Source organism: Haemaphysalis longicornis, unplaced genomic scaffold, assembly GCF_048455015.1.
Source record: "Haemaphysalis longicornis isolate Haplotype H1 unplaced genomic scaffold, Haemaphysalis longicornis Haplotype H1 scaffold_4, whole genome shotgun sequence".
Classification (NCBI taxonomy): domain Eukaryota; kingdom Metazoa; phylum Arthropoda; class Arachnida; order Ixodida; family Ixodidae; genus Haemaphysalis; species Haemaphysalis longicornis.
Genome location: NW_027526361.1, coordinates 51176758 through 51195905, shown reverse-complemented (window position 1 = coordinate 51195905; position 19148 = coordinate 51176758). Strand labels below are relative to the sequence as shown.

The window sequence follows — 19148 nt, the reverse complement described above, 5'->3', positions numbered from 1 at the left end:
CACGTGCAAGTTGCAGAGGTCGCGGGGGTGGAAAGCCTTCCGCTGAAATCCGATCGATCGGCTCTCACGGCGACTCATCGACGTTCGTGAATCCGAAGTGTTCGCAATCGTCATCGCAAGCCACAGCACATCAAGGCCCGCCCCTGGGCCCCCAATGCGTAATCAAGCCGCCCAATGAAACCATTGCATGTCTGTCCACCCACCAACCCACACGATGTGTCACCACGATCCGTGTTTGCGTAAACGTACTTCAGACGACATGCAAGCAAACGAGCACTGCACGTGTGCGTGAAAAGGAAGTTGCGCCGCGCGATACGCAGGAAACAAATGGGCCAAGCGTGACATGTAGTGACATGCTCAGTGTGTCACTGGAAGCATCCTGAAGCCACATTTCATGCCACGAGATGCTGGACAAACGTACGGAGGCACCTGCACTACGCCACTAGCACAGCCAGCGTCTAAGCTTTTTTTTTTTCTTTCTGCACAGGGCTTTCAGCGGGACAGTCTGTCTTTAAAAAGCAAATCTTTTCTTTTCTGGTTTTGTTTTTTCTTCAATTTCTTACAGCGCAGACAAAGCAAGTGGCAGTGGTGGTGCAGGTCAGAGCATCGAGGACATTGTACGCAGCAAAGCCAAACTGGAAGAACACAGACTAGACAGGCCCCACCCAAAACTTTGTTATTACAAATTACTATTGTGCTCTCCGAGAGCATACAATTACAAAAAAAAGAAAGTTTTCAAGCTGATTCGTGGCAGCCACTGCAAGTATGATGCAAACGTTTTAAATACTGTGAGGGAGTTCTGCAGTCCCAGTGTAAAGTACAGAACTAAAGATTGTTCCCAATAATTCATGGCTAAATTAATAGTTAAAGTATCCAATTATATACATAATGCATACTAATTGGCCAATGCAGAATAAGGTTAACAACTTCTGTAATACTAATACAATGTCCTGTTTTTTGTGTGTGTACGCCATAACTGCTACTAAAGGCTGAATGACTTTATATTGCAACTGAAAGACCACAGGTTTCAAGGATCTTTGAATGCTGTCGATGGTAAATGCCTTGCTTCTTTAAAAATTAGTCGTCCAAGGTCATGTGGCCCATTGTGAAAGTTATCTCAGATTTTTACTTCATGTGACTATTGACATGTCCCTGTCCCTGACATCTCCCTGTTCAGTTTGTCTTAGAAAAACGCTTTGGCAATCTCTACCTTCACGATTCACAATTTGTACGGTCACAAATCATTGTGTGGGAAAGCTTATGAGGCAGCAATATCCATATTCATGCTTTTGAAATTTTTCGTATTTAATAAGCAACTGTTGCTGTCATGTGTGGTATACTTGTACCCATGCGACCGTAATTTTATGATACTAGCCAACTTGTTACTACACCTAAGTGTCCCTTTAACAATCAAAAAGCCAGCACATTAGCCTAATAACAAACAACAGGCTAAAACAAGCTCACTTCTATTCGTGCTTGCAAAGATCATAAAAAATTAGTTTTCATTTTTGCACAGCTGCTGATATTCCACTCTCAGATTATCAAGAACTATGATGCTACTTTTCTAGACTTGTAAGCGTTCTATGGAAGTATTCACACTTACACACTGTGAGATTTGATCATTTTGTGTTTAAGAACTTTGTTTTTTTAATTACTAATTTGGAGAAGAAAAAAAGTGCTTTTGCCATTTCCCTAAGTGCAGCAGGGCAGACAAAACAGCTGCAGATACAAGGACAACAAACTATAATGCAGTCAATGCAAAAAATAGGAACAAACAGCAAATATAGCATTGCTTAAAAGAAGGTACTGAAGGAAAAAAAAAACAAACAAATAAAAGCAGGAAACACGTGAGGTGTGCAATCATCTGCAGTTCTGAATGCATACAAACATTTTCTTTTCTGAAATAAAAGCTTCAATTACATAATTGCAGTTTCTTGTGCATCTGTTAGGCCAACACACATTGGCTAGGAACTGACAGGGCTGTCAAAAAAATCAATGGCACAGGTTGAGAAATTTCCTACAAGATTTAAAAGTTTTTTTTTTTTTGTTCAAGGTAGTATACTTGATTATGCACAGGATAAAAACACCAAATTAATTGTAACAAAATTCTCCAGCGATACTAACGCTGCTTGGTTGTGCTTCCCTTTAGGTCATCTTGACTGGTGCTGACTACCTGTCATTCTTGATTGACTGATTGTAGGGTTTTAACTCCCTGATGCAATGCAGGCGATGAGGTGCGCCGTAGTGGAGGACTCCGGATTAATTTTGACCACCTGGGGATCTTTAACGTGCGCCGAAATCTCGTACACACGGATGTTCTTGCTTTTCGCCTCCATCAGAAAAGCGCCCACCACAGCCGGGAATCGAACCCGAGTCTTGTGCTCAGCAGCGAATGCCTTAGCCACTGAGCCACTGCGCCGGGAACCCAAGCTCAAAGTTTAGTGCATGAGAGCGCACATTTTGAACTCAGGCTCATTTTTTTTCTTTTCCTTGCTACTTGTCGTTCCTTGCTGCTTGCTGCGCAATCGTTTACTCGCTCGTTAGCGTACCCTGCAGACCTTTCTCCCGCAGGCCTGTTGGCTCTCGTGCTCTTCTCTTAACCATTCGCTAGCTCGTGTCAGTTTTCTTTTGAGCTTCACTAACGTGGGCATTGTGTTTCCCAATGTGGTTTTGCTAGCAACGAGACTGGTGCCAAGATGTGTAACACAATACATTTTCTTTCTTTCTATTGCTAGCGACGGTGGACCGCAGTTAATAGTTTTGCCGTCTGCTGCAGTGCAAGCCGACAGGGCATTTTCACAGCTTCCTTTCGTAACATTTAAAAGCTTTACAACTGGCTTTATCATTCACACGTTATTGCTGGAATAACATGTTTAGCGAGCACGGGCCAACAAATGCCCGGAAGAATACTTCACAAGAGAGACTGCTGATCACACAGCCCTTGCAGCAACACAAGTGCGACCGGATACTTGATGCCTTAAGTATGTATCCTCCCCCTTTCACTTCTTCCAGCAATGCTACACAATAGAATGAGCTCGCGCTTATGCTTTTTTTTGCATTCATAACTGCCCCCGATGTTTGCACACGTCAGCCGAAGATTGGAGAGAGAGACAGGGAGAGAGAAAACAAAAGTGGGTGGGAGAGAGAGAAGGAGGGAGGGATGACACAAAGCAGACGATTGAATACGTGCCTGTGACTTGTGAATGCGACTGGCAGCCCGGTTTTCTCTCGCTTTTTGCTACAAAGAGGACACACCAAGGACCATCACAAATGCGCTCCCCGTCGGGCCCCCACCCACCGGCTGCCACACGCAGCGAGTGTGCGAATCAGGCAGGCAGTGGCGGTGGTGGTGGTGGCCGTGAAGAACACAAGCAGCGAGGGCGGCAGCAGCGAGGGCGGCAGCAGGGCAAAGCACTGACAACAACAACAACAAAAAACAACAACAACAACAACACCGACAACGGCCGCCGGGAAACAAGAGAAGCAAAGGAACAGACAGTGCTGCTGCGGGCAAGGAACTGTTCCCCTTGAGAACTCCGCGCCGTCTTGTCGTGTTGGCCTCGCAGGGGTGCCTACTAGTAGCAAGTACACTGGGGGGCAGGAGGGCTGTCTTGCCTACTACACATGACAAACTGCAGGACAACGTGGTGTTCGAGTGAGCAGTGCTCGAGGGCAGCCGATCAGAGTACACCTCCAACGTACAGGGTGAGCTAAGTGGCACCCATTTTTTTTCCCTTTGGGTAAAAGTCACTTTAATAAGCGCTGCTACTGTTCTCTCATCTTCATTTAAAAGTCTAAAGGCATTTTTACGACAAGGGCAAGTAAAAGAGCAACTTTGTCATCAGAACTTGAAAACACCAAATGCTTGATCGAGAGAAAATTGCCACGTACGTTTGCCTTTATACAATCACCTAACACACTGCACCAAAAAAAAAAAAAAATCCTGTAAAAGCAATAAGATTTATGCTGTGTCTACGTGCCTCTTCAACGGTGGTGACTCCGCGATTATACCTCTAAGGATGTCATAAAAATTAAAAAGATTTGTACATCAAAAAATTCAACGCAGAAGACCTACAGTATTAATAAACAAAAAAAACAATAAACGTTTTCATTTTAGTCTGATGCTATCAACTAAAGGCCCTAATTTAAAGGAATAAAGGCTAGCACAAAAAAAAAAAAAGCTTTCAAAAATTTGAAAAAAAAAAAAAACCGTGGCAAACATACACTTACATCATCATTAAAGCACAAGCACTGCACTGTAGGTGAATTATACAAGTTGGTACAAATTTGCAAGCCCAAAGAGGAGGAGGCGACTTACAAGGTAGGGTTGCCGTTTATCAGGAGGCAGATTCCTCCAAATCTTCGCTATCTGCTTTGATCGTTCGGCCCAACCTGTGAGAGGCACATCACAAAGTAGTTCGTTAGCAGTTGCACAGAAATAAAGTCAATCAGCCTCACCGAAAGCAAGCAGAGCCCCCTTTATAGATGCAATTATACACTGGCACTGGCACGTGGCACTGAAATACTTAGAGGGACCATAAAAATATGTGTAGAACATCGCATCATTTAAAAATACAGTCACAGGGAATGATAAATAGGCAAAAGTTAATTCAAATTGTGTTAAATTAGGCTAAGCAATTAGGAAAGAAGACGGAAGGCTGACGGAAGGCACCTTCTTGCACTTGTTGAACTCAAAATAATTATGCTTGAACACCAAAATGTACTTTAGAGCAATAAGGCAATTAATAAGCAATTAACTAATGGCTACAGTGTCAATGCTTACGTGAAATCAGTATCGATAGTTATTTACACACTGCACATGCATTCAATAACTAAAAGACTAAACTTTATTTCATGGGTGTCAACCTCCTTCCCTGTACAACCTCGGTCCTCTTCCTAATAAAAGAATGCATCATCATGATCATCATCACAGAAACTAAGGACGTGGTAACATCTTCATAGTCTCTCGTAAAAACACACCCGAAAATCCTAGAAAACATCAGGAACTTGAGTTGCCCTGCTGGACTGCGTTTATTCATGTGGAGTCAGCCCACAATGCAAGCAACAAAGAATAACAGCTCTGACCACAGCCTCGTCAACCCATGTTTGCCTCTATAGTAAAAATGTTTACATCTCTCGAGTTGTTTACTGGTCGATTCTGATGACCAGCTCAACAGGAGGAAGAGCTCTCTGCATCCGTTGAAGGCCCCACTGCCCCAAGATGGCGGCGTTCCCTTTTCACAGGCATCTAAGAAATGAGCACAACCAAGCTCACTTGGGTACTCCAGACGCAGGCTCTGGCAGTTGAGGTTGGCGTACAGGACGGGAGATATGGTCGCCCCTGCGCCGAGCGCCTCGTCCCCCTCCCACTTGAGAATGTTCTTCTGGCCGCCAGAAGACGGCAGGTCGGCGTCCGGGTCCATCCACGGGCTTGGTGGCGGCTCCGACAATTGTGGACTGCATTCACGATATGACACAGCCATAAGGGTGGGCCAGCAAAGGGGGACGTGGCAAGTACAACCACTTTTTATTTACGGACCAAATCTAATCAAATTAGGAGCATTTGTGTAACTAACTATCCTAACAAAACTGAAATCGGTTTCAGGATACCTTCCATACTTTTTGAAATACAAGACTATCAAGCTGAAGAGTACGTTAAACATAATTAACCAATTAGACAAGAACTCAACATTTTTTATGTCTGTGTGATCAGGAAGGTCTATTCTGGGCTGAAAAGCATTTTGATTATTGTTTTATATCATTTAGGCGTAAAAAATATCAGAAAAGTTTCACCTTTCTTTCAAAACCAGAAATAGTTTCATTTCAAAACGAGTCAACTTCACTCTTTCTTTCAGCATACCTAAACCTAATAAAGCAATAATATAATAGCTTTTAGGCACAAAATAAAGCTTTCTGATCATACTGACACAAAAACCTTGTTGAGTTTTTTTGAGGAAAGACGCTGGTCTTAAAATTAACTTTTTTATTAATTGTTCTGTGATAATTAAAATCACTGCGCATATGTGTTTAGTCTTTCTCCTTTCAAATATGTAATCAGTTTTCAAGTGGCATAATTATTTTTTTAGTTATAAATAAAATACTGGAGCCCAATTGAGTAATTTCTTATCACGCACGCTAGGAGCAAACCCCTCATTAACAACCGCACCCTCAACTCCCCTTAGCATGCCTTTCAAGCTCCGTGTTTATGCCAGAAAGGTGCACCTTGGAGGGGCACTGTTGACAGGCACAGCGTACTCTACAATTTGAAAGTCCACCGCGCTAGCCACACAGCATGCGACCTTCATGCACGGGCATTCCACAAGCCACGTCTTCGAGTTTCCAACCTGCGTACAGCCCCAACATGGTGGAATGAACAGAGACCGTGACATGCCCAGTTCCAGGAGCATCCCTAAAACCTGCCCCTCACCTGCCGTACTCCATGGGGAAGGGCGATGGGGAGGGCATGCTGAAGGGGGAGCCCACGCTGTGGGAACTGGCCGGAGTGAGCGGGTTCTGCATCACGGGTGCGGGCCGCGACCCCGACGCCCCGCTGTGCTGCGCCTGCTGGGGCAGCGGCGACATGCTGGCCGCACCCATGGAGCCCACGCTCTCGGACGGTCCACCTGGTCGGGAGAAGAGAAGGTCGCCACACACACACTTTTCCATGTGCTCCCCCTCTGAATGCCTAAGGCAAGATGACGGCCCCCGCATCACACAGTGGTCATACACATTGTCAATTCTTGCAGCGCATCACTCGCACGTCTGCCCCACACAAGGTAAGTATTTTCCTACCCTACGTGGGCAAATAAATTTTGCGTCAAATTTTACACCAAAGCATCACTTTGCTACCATGGCCAAGTGAGTTTAGCGTCAAATCGTGCTAAAGACATGGGTGGGCAATCGAGTTCTAACACTCGGTAAGGACGAAATAAGATCAGCACCAAGTTTTCTGTCCCAATACGTTTAAGCAGCAAGCTACAAGGGGATCCTGAAATGAGGAATACTGCCATGTGCTCCCTCTCCGTCGGTCCTTTTTTTCTCTCTTCTTTTTGTCTTTTGCAGAATAAAGTTTACTCCTTCTCTCATAAGAGGCTAAGTGGAAGTTTTATTTTTTCCTAATACACATACAAATAAATTTTGCATTCTATAAGTCCATTGCAGCACAGACAAATAGTAGCCCCCTTGTTCTTGTCCAATACAAACCTAGAAACAAGCACTTCTTTCCAGGGTCAAAGTCATTTTCCTTGAAATATGTGTAGGCATGCCACAGAAAATATTGCAAATACACAGTCAGTGCAATGAGACGCTCGCACCATAGCACGAGACAAGCAAGCACCTTGAATTGTTAGCTGCTACACAGATTTTTGAAGCTCAACTAGTGCAGCTACCGCATTTATTCGATTATAAGGCGGTCACGATTATAAGGCGAGGGTGCAGTTTGGGGAGTCGAAAAAGAAAAAAAAACGTATATTTCTGAGCTTCGAATATAAGGCGGAGTATGACTTTGAGACTACGGTATTTGGGAAAAAAAACCTCGCCTTATATTCGAATAAATACGGTACAGTGTAGACCATTTACAACGTAACCGCTTATAGTGCAGGACCGGATATAACGCGGGTTTTTTTGACCACCGGTCTGCCTCCCATAGAACTCAATGCATAAGCATACCGCTTAAGATGCGGTTGGTCGAAGCACAATACCGTTTATTAGTGCGGTTTTTGGAAGGTCGACCGGCGCAGCTGGGGCATCGTTTTAGGAAAGCAAAAGAAAAAAGAAATGATGAAATCGGCCATCCGACGCAGCGCGCACCCCTTGATCTCCTCTAACTCCGACACAGAAAAAAAAAAGCACCCTTTAGTTCACGCGTACGCGATAACCACAACTGTCCTTGCTTGATGCACCTCAGAAGATAGCGACTGACTCCCCGTCCGCGCGCGGCAAGTTGTTTCTATTAATCGTGAACCACCTGACTCGTTTTCGCACACGAATCGTGCACATCGGCGTTGCGCGCGTGTTTTTTCATGCTCGTGTCAGTGGGAGGAGCCCGACGATTTGCACCAATTGAAAGTCACGCACCTAATGGCGGGAGATTCGAAGCACTCCAAGCCGGCTAGCCGCGCCAGAGATGTTTAGGCTTATCACCGCGGTATTTTTTGATGGACGCTTTTACAAGCAGCGTGACTTTGCGCCCACATTATCAGCTCTTTTCTTGCATGAGCATCTTCGCTTGCGCCTCGTGCGGCATTTCAGCGAGCAGTTGGAAGTGGTCACTGGAGCTGCCTGCACCGCTTCACGGCCAGTGCCGCCGCAATGTTGCCGCCTCTTACCGCGCCGCACACACTTAAAAAAAAAAAAAAAAAAAAACAGTTGTATTTGCGTCGGCGTCGCCGCGCCTGCGGCGTCCAGTGCACGTTATCGCGCGAAATCGCTCCACGCGGTTCACGCTTTAGAACGTTGTGCAGATAAGCCACCGCTCTTTCCCTTTCCGAACAAGCGAGCCGCGCGAAGCCCAAGATTTCCATCACCAGTACGTTGCACTGATAAGCAGCCGCCTTCGGCATCCTGAACACAAGGTGAGGTAAAAAAATAAATCCCGTTGGCGTTCTTATCATGTCCTGCGGCATCTTCATAGACGCTAAAAACGGAGCCGTGGTCTTCCAAAACACAAGCACAATGGAAGTTAGAGCCGCACTCGCCGTTTGTAAGACCGCGGTTTTGCAATGTGTAAGACCCTGCAGCAGTGGCTGATGTTAAAAATAATACGAAATAAAGACAGTGCCTTCGTTTTTAGGTGCTGTGTGCTGGGGTGATAAAAAATTTAGGATGACTTGAGAGGTAGGTGGCGATGTGGTTGAATTCGCGCATGTTTTGGTTATAGTGCGGTACCGCTTATAGTGCGGATTTTAGCGGCCACGGCGACATACGTTATAAGCGGTCTACACTGTAATTCAAATATGCAGCTTTAACCAAGTTTTTAAAATCTTCCATAAAATAATTTTCCAAGAATAAGCTCACGCACCAGCACTTTCAGCCAAACAAGTCCTTTCTGAGCAATAACAAGCTCTCAAAAAAGAAAGAAAAATGAAATAGAAGGGAAGAGGTTGCCTCACTTACAGCTGTCCCCAGGGCTAAGCACACCCTTGAAGACATCTTCAACATCCTTGCTGTCCATGTGTGGTAACCCTGCACAAACGCCACAGGCTCACACACTTGTCTCCTTGACAACACACAAATAAAAACCACCATGCCTGGTGAACAAGCTGAAATTAAACAAAACCCTTTTACAACCAGGCAGAATACACATTTCCGCTTAGCAGCCCAACTAATCTATTTTGAGACGTACAGGCTGTAGCATCTTTTCATGTAACGTTTCCCCCCGGATGGTTCCCTGCCGTGGAGGCTAAAGAAGTTTTGAACAACCCGAGATGCCAAAAGAAAAGAAGGAACACCGGCAACAGTGGTTCACAGAAAAGTGTTCGAATTATACAGGTCAACAATCATGCATGCACTGCGATTTAGCAGTCGCAGCTCCCTACGCTCACTCATTGCACGTGCAACAAGGAGAAGTGCCCAATCTGCAGACCCCACCCAGTGCGGAGCAGTGCCCCAGTGCAAGCCAGTGGTGTTCTGCGCCCACCTGAGCCAGCGGACACCATGCTGTCCAGGTTGAAGTGTGGGCTGAGCAGCACCGTGTCAATGTTCCCCGACAGGGGGTCATTGTCCTTGACACCTGCTGAGCCTTCCTCCTCTGACACACCGGCGCCCGAGTGCTCGTTCAGGGTAACATCATCCAGGCCTGAAGGGGGAAGGGGACCATGCACACACCAGAGTGCACCCGGGGGTCTCCACAAAAACATCACCACCGCACTCCGCAAGAGAAACTGCCACGGGGGGTCCCAAACACTGCGACACAAAAAGGTGCCCGTGCATGCGGCGAGAGGGAACCAAACGTGCTTACCAGAGCCCTGCTTTGAGAGGTCATCGCCCTCGTTCATGAGCATGTCCATCAATTCGTCGTCTTGAGGCAGGTCGTGAGGCAGGATGTCCTTCAGCCCCAAGTCTTCGTCGTCGCTTCCAGTCTGGAGACAGAGAGACATGTCGAAGACAGTCAGCACTTGCCCTTGGCTACTAGCAGGATGCGCTCAAATTCACAAGATTAGCCTTGCAAGCAGTATATTTGAACAACTAGGTAGGTGTCTGAGCAACAAGAATTGCAATGGCACTGCAGCCGCTGCAGATGAAAACACCCTAACATAAATGTAATGAAGGCGGATATGAAAAAGTATGCTCATCGTATTAAAAAAACATGTATAAGCCCTCTACCAGGAGCAAAATAAATCGGCATGCAGAAAATAGCTCCGCTGTGCAGTGGCAGGCAATGGTGGTGGGGGCACGTTAGCGCACTTTTGATTGCCACACATTTCAGAAAACCCACATTTCTTCCAATGACCATTGTATATAAGACGTTGGGCAACTTATGCATGCATTACGGGGGGGGGGAAATCTGTGTATTTTGATTTATGCGGTACTGTGCCGTCAACTCGGATAAGCAAAGCCCCACTCCTTCCCACCTTGATTGGCGTGCAGGTGCCGTCATCGTGGAGAGCGGGGCTCTCTCCCTTGCTTCCACCCATCGTGTGGGCAGCAGGGGAGGGAGCGGCACTGTCCGACGGAACACACGCGTCGTCCGACTTCTCCTGCGGCGGCTCCAGCACCACTATGGAGTTGTCCTCCAGGCGCGCCGGCATGGAATCCTCGTCGTCCTCGCTCGGCATCTCAGGCGCTGGTTCCGTCCGGCTGGTCACCAGGAGGTCATGACCAAAGAACGCTTCCTGCACCAACGGAAGCTCATTAGAACTGGTGCCCACCCCATCCCCATCATTCCAAACGCAGCGATGCTGTCCTCCCCCTTCCCCACCTGGAGGTATGAGGGAAAGCTATCTTCCAAAGGGTTCTTCTTCTTGACTCGCCGCCGACGCTTGGGCTTCTCTGCGACAGTGCTCGTTGTTTCAGTTGGCTCAGGAGCCGGGACGGCCACATCTCCAGAGAGTGCAGCCAGGGCTGCCTCTGAACTTGTCTCCCCGGCTGCAAGCAATGCAGGGGCGAGGCAACGTTTCGTCACGTCACAATCACACTTCCTTCTTCCCCTCTTCGCCCTCTAGGCTCGGGCACTCGAACACCCAGACTGTCCAGCGCAATTTACGGGGAATTTTGAAACCACCAGTACACGCTTGCGTACAAGGGAAGCATCATTGTTCACTGCTGCACCCACAAGCTTTCCCGTGGCCTTAGCAGCAAAGTCGCACAAAGGTGCTATAGCACATGCACTTACACAGAACTTGATTAAGAAAAAACATTGTGTGCCATAACTAATAAAATCTTTTTCTCGAACAAATATTTGCTCCTGCACACGCTTACTTCGATACTGCTCCAGTAAAACTTTTCTAGTCTCAGTGGTACCTCCCCATAGAAAAGTAGGCATGCAAACTCTGCTTTAGCCTCTTATTTTGATAAACAACTTGGACTGTGTTTTATCAAGAACTCAACATGGTGTATGAACAAAAGCCTGTCTAAACGGGAAAAAAAACAATAATAATAAAGATAACAACTATAACAAAAAAGACACTCATTTACCTCCAGCCAGAGGCAACGTCACATCCTGTTCCTTGGCAGAGATGCTCCGACTTCTGGCCTTGGCGACAAATCCTCCGATTCCTATTGAATAACAGAAGAATGAAATTAGACTAGGAAAAAAAAAATCAGCTGTTAAACACAGATGTCAGGGTAGGGAATACTTACTGCGATAAGGAACCCCCCTAAACAACACAGCAAGTGCCACATCACTCACCAAGTCAAATACTTCTACCACCACATTTAGAAAATAAATCAATACAATATTTTCCTCCCTCGACCAGAAGCCTACACCCTGATCCCACGTAAGCAAGGACAGTTTTAGATCTGTTTCACCCATAATTTGTACCCCGAATAGTAAAGACACAACGTAACAACCTTGGGCATGTGAAAAACCAATGCAGACTCGTACCCCATTCCAGTCCTTACGTTTTGCTCAGGCGAGAGGTAAAAAGTCTGCCGTCTGCTTTCAGAATATGCCAAGAAACTCCTCATAGAACAAAGCTAGTCCACACAGTTTGTGGATCAACTTGCCAACCAACAATTACCTTATCACTAAATGCAAGTAGAGCTGTCCTCACTGTAAATTGGCTGCACTACCACATTTGGCAGTGAACTGTCCAAATGTCTCCTGAAAAAATATTAGCCATTAACTGCAGAAGCACGGTACTGCACACTTTATATAAAATAGAATGGAATAAAAATAGAATTATAATATATAGAGAGGCTGTGTGCAATGGGGAGCAGACCCCTTTTTAATAAGCCAGCAGATTGGAGTCCTTTAGTTTCCTGGCTCTAGCAGCAGGGCTCTTTTGGTGACCAAATTAGATTGCGCATAAGGCTCCGAGTACATGCCAGTAAATGAAAGTGGAAGCGTACCAAGCTTTTGAAGTTTGCGCTGGCGCTTCTTCTTCAGCTCGCTCTCAGCATCTTGTTTGGCAACCTCTTCGGAAGTTAACTTTGTCTCCTCATCTACCTCCATCTTAGGTTCCACGTCCACATCTAGGAGATCTGGTGCAAAGAAGAAAAAAGCGGCGACAGAAACGCACAGAATGAGTGCAGCAATCAAAAAGACAAAACTACAGGCTTTCAAATGTGTTCCCTGCCCTCTTCTTTGACACGAGGCAATTGAACTTGGAAACGCTTATCACGGAAACGTTTGTGGAAACATTCGATTTTTCAGAAGCTTGCGAGCGACACCACACACCAAGTGGTGTGTGGTGTCACTCGCAACATGGGCACCACCTCTCTTGTGCTACGGTGACACATTGATGCAACTGCTGTAAAGCTCGTACACTGAGCACAAGCCATGGCGGCCCCTTAGGCCAGTGGTGTCAATAAAAGTTTTTATCTCTCTCTCTCTCTCACCATAGCACTGTCGGTAAAGACACAGAGCCAGTTTGAAACTCGGTATGTGACCTTCTTCTGCCCTGCACCCCGCACGGAGGTGCGCCGCTACTCTGACCCCCCTTTCCAGCGCGATTTCTGCCAGGTGGGTGTCACTGTCTATCAACACGTGGCCGCCCGCACCTTTGCTGCCGTCCTCGGAGTCCTCTGTGGAGAAGCGGCCCCGGAAGCCGAACAGGCCCGCCGACAGGGACGGCTGTGCGGGGGCGCCTGCGGTGGTGGTGGTGCTCCCCTGCGGGGCCCCGGTGGCCGGGTTGGGAGGAGGCGGTGGAGGGGGCTGGCTGGCCCCTCCCGAGGGCTGTCGGGGCCGCCGCACCCGCTGCCGCTTGGGCTGCTCCAGGGTGAGCGCCTTGATCTGCTGCATGCCCGACTCCGACAGGAACACCCCGTCCATGTAGAACTGCGGCACCGTCGGCTTGGCCTTGGCCGGGGCCGGAGGAGGGGGCTCTGCAACCACGGAACATACACGGGGGGCCACCGTTACACGGACAGGTATACGGACAGTCACCAGACAGTAGTCCCGCCTCTGCAACCGTCACACACTCGCCCATCGTTATTGGTACTTGATCAGTCTTGGCAGACGGCAGCATGGGACTGACTCTAGACAGACACTTTTATATTTGACAACACATACGCAGAAACAGAACTGACGGGGAGCTAGAGTCCAGTTGACGGTCAATAAAGCTGCCCAAGGACAACAAAGAGCTCTTTGCTCATGCAGTCAAATGTAGACGTACTGAAGTAGAAGAAAAAGGGAATAACCTAGGAAAATATCTGGCATTCGATACAATACTTGAACCCATATTTCTTTCCACAAATATTCATATTCGATTTGATAAGAAAATTTCACTACTACAACAGCTCGGCTGAAAATTTTGTATGTGCTTTCAACGAGTACGTATCTAGGTAGGACGTGCAATAGACCTGAAAGACCAGAAAAGCAGATTTGTTCACTAAAACCTAAACTAGGTCATACAGGGAATCACAACCAACAACGGACAAAGGAATAATCAGCGTTTCCCCACATTGGCTGCTAAACTTCCCCCTCTTAACACTACTTGGTTGCTACTTGCTATGATGTGCAATCTATTACTTTCAACAGAATATTCATGTTTACAGTGGGTCAGAGTAACCTTCAGCCGTTTTTTAAGTTCTGATAAGAAGTACTGCAGTGCACAAGTTTCTCACAAAGCAGAAAATTTGCCATAGATGCCCACAGCAGAACATGCCAAAAAATAAAAAAGGTCTACTTTGTAGCCTCCCATTCATTATTCTATTGCCTCATGTTGCCCGATAGTGTAGCCATCATTTTTGTTTTATTAGAGTGCTTGCACTCAAATACGGGTCTGCACTAATGCTACTACTGAACTTTGCTCCATCAAGAGGGAAGTGAATGAACACACTTGGTTGTCCTCCAGTCTTTCAAGTTCCAGGATAAGTTGCAGTTCAGGAATTTAAAAAAAAAAAGTCCCCTACAAAGGTACCCGGAGGGTTGACGTGGACACTGCAGCTATCGATGTACCGATCGATGCGATATCATAAGGCCTAAATAAGAGTGTGGAAAGCACTATGCAAAAATAAAAGAAGGAACACCCTAAACTCACCCGGTTCTTTCGCTGGTTTTACAGGAGGCGCAGGCGGTGGGGTAGGAGGCGTCTCGGGTCTCGGAGGCGGTGGTGGCGGTGACGGCGTCAATGTGGCTGCCGAGAATGCAGCAACGCAAGATTTGCGCCACAAAAACGGCTGTTTACTGGCTCAGTCTTTCTTAGTACAGCCTTCTAACAAAATTGACGCACAGATATCTAGAGGAAGGGGTCGGGAATCCATGCAGAAGAAACTTCCTTGTTCACTGTGAACACTTTTGCAGGCTACGTATAATTTACAAGCACAACACTAAAAATTTCCCGCAAGCTCCTAGCCTGAGAGCCAAATTCTGCAAGTGGACGGTGCCGTTAAACTTTGACAGCACCGTCCGTTAATGATGCCGTTAAGGGTCGAGAAAGCTGGAAAAAGAAAGTGAATGTAAGTGAAGAAAGACTCTTGCTTTAGTAAACAATGCTGAAGGGCCAATCTGAAGGCCGATCCTCGACTTTCCCAAGGGCACTTATACATGCAAGCCAGAACGAGCCATACCGGTATAGTCCATCAGCAAATGGGGTGGCAGTTCATCCTTGGGACGGCAGTAAGGGCAGTTGTAGCCATATTCCGCGCATCTCTCCGCATCCTCTTCCGATGAGATCTGGTCGCACAGACCGTGCATCCAACTGGAATGTGCATGGGAAGGGAGAATAATGTGGGCATTTTTTTACGGTATGTAAAAGCATAATTCTGAATAACCTTTTAAAACGTGTTGGGAACAAATATCTTGCCTAAAAAAATTCTTATCACGGCCATAGTTCAAGCACTGTAATGGAGCCAATCTACTTCTGATCAATATCTCATGAGTTCGATCTGTGCTTGAGCACCAAAATGTTTCCTGGCAGAAACAAAGTACAAGATGTCCAATTCATGCCAACAAACGGCTCTAAAGCTTAGGGTGTAAACATGCCGAAGGTAACCAGGAGCAACTGATGTTTCCAACCATCTTATGCTTTTGTTACTGGACTGGGCATCTGGCACCACATCAAACACTCAACTAGACCCCCTAAAATTCTCAACAAAATTGAAGTGCTGTAAGGGAACAGCAGTCCTGTTACTACGCAGAAAGAAGGCAGCCAAAGCCCCATGTTTTCTGCTCTCCCACTCCCTCCTGCTTCAGCGGCAAAACACAGGTGCTCGTTACTGGTTTCAGGGTCTCTGACAAGCACAACAATTTGTAGACTCCCCCACATCGCTAAGGCCTGCAGTGTTTCTGCTGGCCCAAAGCCAGAACGCTCTATGAGGTAACCAGTCCACCTGCCTTGCTTGGAAGCTGGAGGGAAGTGAGGGAACAACCAGGCGAACACTGTACAGTAGATGGCTTTATTTTGTACGCAATTATAATGGCCTTTCGCGCATAAAATTGAGAACTACCACAAAGTGGTGTGTTCCAAGCTCCATTGTTACTTTCAAAGAGTAAGCCTTCATGGCCCCCATGATATTACTTATGAGGGGGAAAAAAAAAAACAGTTCCTCTGAGCAAGGGGGTCACTGACCGTTCACACTGGACACACTGGATGACCAAGTCATTCTCCTGGTACTTGAGCAGGCACAGTGGGCAAGATGTCTGGCTGGCGCAGGGGCCACACTGGGTGTAGTTGTTCTGCCACTGGGAGCCGAAGCCCGGTTCCGTGGCTCCACACTGGAGGCAGACAACACACCTGGAGGGAGGAGGGGGGGGGGGGGGGGGGGGGGGGGGATGAAAAGCCTTTTCACGAACAAAACAAATTGCCCACATGAAGCTCAATAGCTTACGGCTTACGTCCCTAAGCGCAGCAGCTAGAGAAGAAATTGCACTGGAAATCAATGCCAAAACAGACAACCTAGGTAGTAATAAGGTAATGACAAAATGTTTTAAGTCTGTGAAATGTATAGCGTGCATACACAACGCTTGCACACGGATCATTCTTTTCATGGTATGAACCTCCTGTTTTGTCATGTTCCCGCGGTTTACAGAATACCTTGTCGGTGAGTACAATCTACTTGCTTGCTGAATGTTAAAACATGCAGTGCTGTACCTTTACAATGCGTTCTTTCCGCAAAATTCGTGACACTCACACTCCGAACCCCACTGCTAAGGGCAATTCCTCAATTAGCACTGCGCCCCACTAACATCCCTCCCACTCCAAAACCACCGCAAAGAGACAGCTATAGTAGCAGCCAACACCGCAGAGGTTCGTCATTTCTCTGGCAAAAACCCTCCAAAGCACAGCCCTCTACCAAGCCAGACAAAAGTGGTCATTTACAATGGAAAGAAGCGAGAGAGAAGTCGTACCAGCGGCACTTCCAGTTTCCCTGTGGCACGGTCTCGAGGGGGGGCGACAGGCAGTACGTGTGGTAGCTGATGTCACACTCGTCACAAAGCAGCAGCCGGCTCTCGTCATGTGGCTGGCCACAGCCTTCACACACTGTGCAATCCAGGCAGCGCCATCCCTTCTTCAGAATCATCTTCGTCACCTGCAAGGGAGGCACAACCACCGTCGCCAACCTCACCTTGCAGGCTCACACCAGTCACTAGGACAAGGACTGGCCAAAGCAGCTGAAAACTCGTCACTAGGAAAGGATTCCCCCAAATGACACTTCTACTGCGCTCATAGGCAGTACACGCGGCATACTTCCTCAGCTACTAAGCACCCAGACCTCAAAATGAAAGGAAAAGTGCCGTTGGACATTAGAATTGAATGAAATTCTCCCTACGAGGTATCGCTAGACGGCACATTTTGAACACTGATGCACACATGATCTAAAGGTTGTTCTTTACTCTCAGCAAGACACAAAATTACATTTGCAGATGGTCCTCACAAAGAGAGTAACACGAGAAGTTCACAGAGTGTGTAAAAATGACAGGGAAAAAAGAGAAAGGGGCCACTCACCTTGACATTGACGCAGTAAGGATGGTAGCACTGCCCACACTGAGCACACGCAATAAGCCTGCCTTCCTCGGCCCGTCCAAAGCTGCCGCACATTGCGCACAGGTCCTGCGAGGAACAACAAGGAAATACGTCACTGCTGCCCCTGCCGCTTGTGGATGGAAACGAGCCGTTAACGCACAGATGAGTGAAGAGCTCTAGCACACACGCATGCACACACACACACACCTGGCTCAAAACAAAGTCGTCGTTAGCTGAGAACAGAACCATCTTGTTGTCCATAGCTGGCTCATCATCCTGCTTCATTTCTTTGGTTTCCGGAGTGACAGCAGCAGTCCCCTGGAAAAAGACGAAAGGTCACCACCACTGCAAGAAATGAATGCTGACAAAGAGGTCTGCTCTGCACAACACTGGGTCCAGCTTGAAGAACAGGTGCCTTCTTGAAATACCATTCTGTTTACACCCACAGTGGTTTTTTTTTTTTTTCTCCTCAAATCCTTGCTTGGAACAGGGGCCCCGATTCCCGCACATGCATGAGAAGCAGATTGGGTAAGCAGTACTATGACCGTGTTCTCAACATGACAGTAGCATCCCATCGCGATCCTCAGTAACATAAAAAGCAAAATGACTAGACGAAAGAGACCGCAGCCCTGGTCTTCATTCGAAATGGACACACGCACATTGTGGGGACACCCCTTTAGGTCCCCTTTTCCTCTTTCCGTGAGCGCGCACCGAATGCCAAGCAGGCGCCGCGCTCCTCCTCGCCCGGGTACCTGCCTCCTTTCCCCTGTGCCTTATAAGCGCGGCGCATGCACTCCAATGGAGATTGGGGATTGCGGAGATCGGAGGCGGAGAACCGGGACGCTGCTCATCCTAACATTGGCCCGTCCCCTCTCCGCCGTGCCACTTGGACTAGTCGGGGCCTGCTTTTGACCCCAAACGGACGCGCAAGGTAGGCCTATTCCTACGTTGCGAGCAGCCCACATGCAACCTCGGCAACAGCCACCCGTTTGGGTAGAGCCTTGAGGCGCGCACCGGTACAGTGCAGTTCTTAGCCCTGTCTTAGCATTCAGTATGCGCTGTACCAATCGGCCTACGAATCTCCTGGTTCATCCTGGCCCTTTGGAGCCTGCCGTCGCCTTTGTCGGTGAGTCGAACCCATTGCGGCGTCTCCCTCGTGGACGCCGTGAACCTCTCTGAGGCATTTTGGATGGGCCATTTCATGGGCATGGTGAAACCCCCTGTATCCCACATCGGCCCTCTTGGGACCAAGCAGGTGCACCCATCTGAATCTCTGCTTTGAGCGTTTTGTGAAACAATTGCAGACCTGAGAAACATTCCAGCAGGGGTAATAGGCTTTGAGCTTTGGTTTCGGTCCACGCTTCCTTCGCAGCTCCACCGCCTTGGCCCTTCGCTTGGCAGCAAACTTCCCACCAGTGGCCTGCAAGCAAAACGTCCCTCGTTACCTAAGCTTCCATCTCTTTCACTCGGATTCTACACGAGCTGGCTCTACAAAAAGTGGTTCTACAAAAGCTATTGACAAGGCTTGTCTTCCATTCCATCACCATGCTTTAAGCTTCGTCAAACCTGACAGGAATCTTC

At 47.5% G+C, this 19148-nt stretch overlaps 1 protein-coding gene across 9 annotated transcripts in view; it reads right to left on the bottom strand.

The window, feature by feature from the left end:
• LOC144178680 (uncharacterized) overlaps positions 1 to 19148 on the bottom strand; it is a 135583-nt gene that overhangs the window by 90499 nt on the left and 25936 nt on the right. For 7 of the 9 annotated variants that reach the window (XM_077706689.1, XM_077706694.1, XM_077706696.1 and 4 more), the window contains exons 17-35: positions 18874 to 18987; positions 17775 to 17885; positions 17550 to 17654; positions 16952 to 17133; positions 16173 to 16337; positions 15172 to 15302; positions 14643 to 14738; positions 13162 to 13485; positions 12511 to 12642; positions 11635 to 11715; positions 10919 to 11085; positions 10572 to 10832; positions 9959 to 10079; positions 9638 to 9796; positions 9115 to 9183; positions 6428 to 6623; positions 5276 to 5457; positions 4319 to 4392; positions 3191 to 3238 (exon numbers count right to left, since the gene is read on the bottom strand). In XM_077706689.1, the coding sequence (XP_077562815.1) occupies positions 3191 to 3238; positions 4319 to 4392; positions 5276 to 5457; positions 6428 to 6623; positions 9115 to 9183; positions 9638 to 9796; positions 9959 to 10079; positions 10572 to 10832; positions 10919 to 11085; positions 11635 to 11715; positions 12511 to 12642; positions 13162 to 13485; positions 14643 to 14738; positions 15172 to 15302; positions 16173 to 16337; positions 16952 to 17133; positions 17550 to 17654; positions 17775 to 17885; positions 18874 to 18987 (2718 nt within the window). The remainder of the gene's footprint in view (positions 1 to 3190; positions 3239 to 4318; positions 4393 to 5275; positions 5458 to 6427; positions 6624 to 9114; positions 9184 to 9637; positions 9797 to 9958; positions 10080 to 10571; positions 10833 to 10918; positions 11086 to 11634; positions 11716 to 12510; positions 12643 to 13161; positions 13486 to 14642; positions 14739 to 15171; positions 15303 to 16172; positions 16338 to 16951; positions 17134 to 17549; positions 17655 to 17774; positions 17886 to 18873; positions 18988 to 19148) is intronic. The other 2 variants (XM_077706693.1, XM_077706697.1) reach the window with 2 other exon arrangements.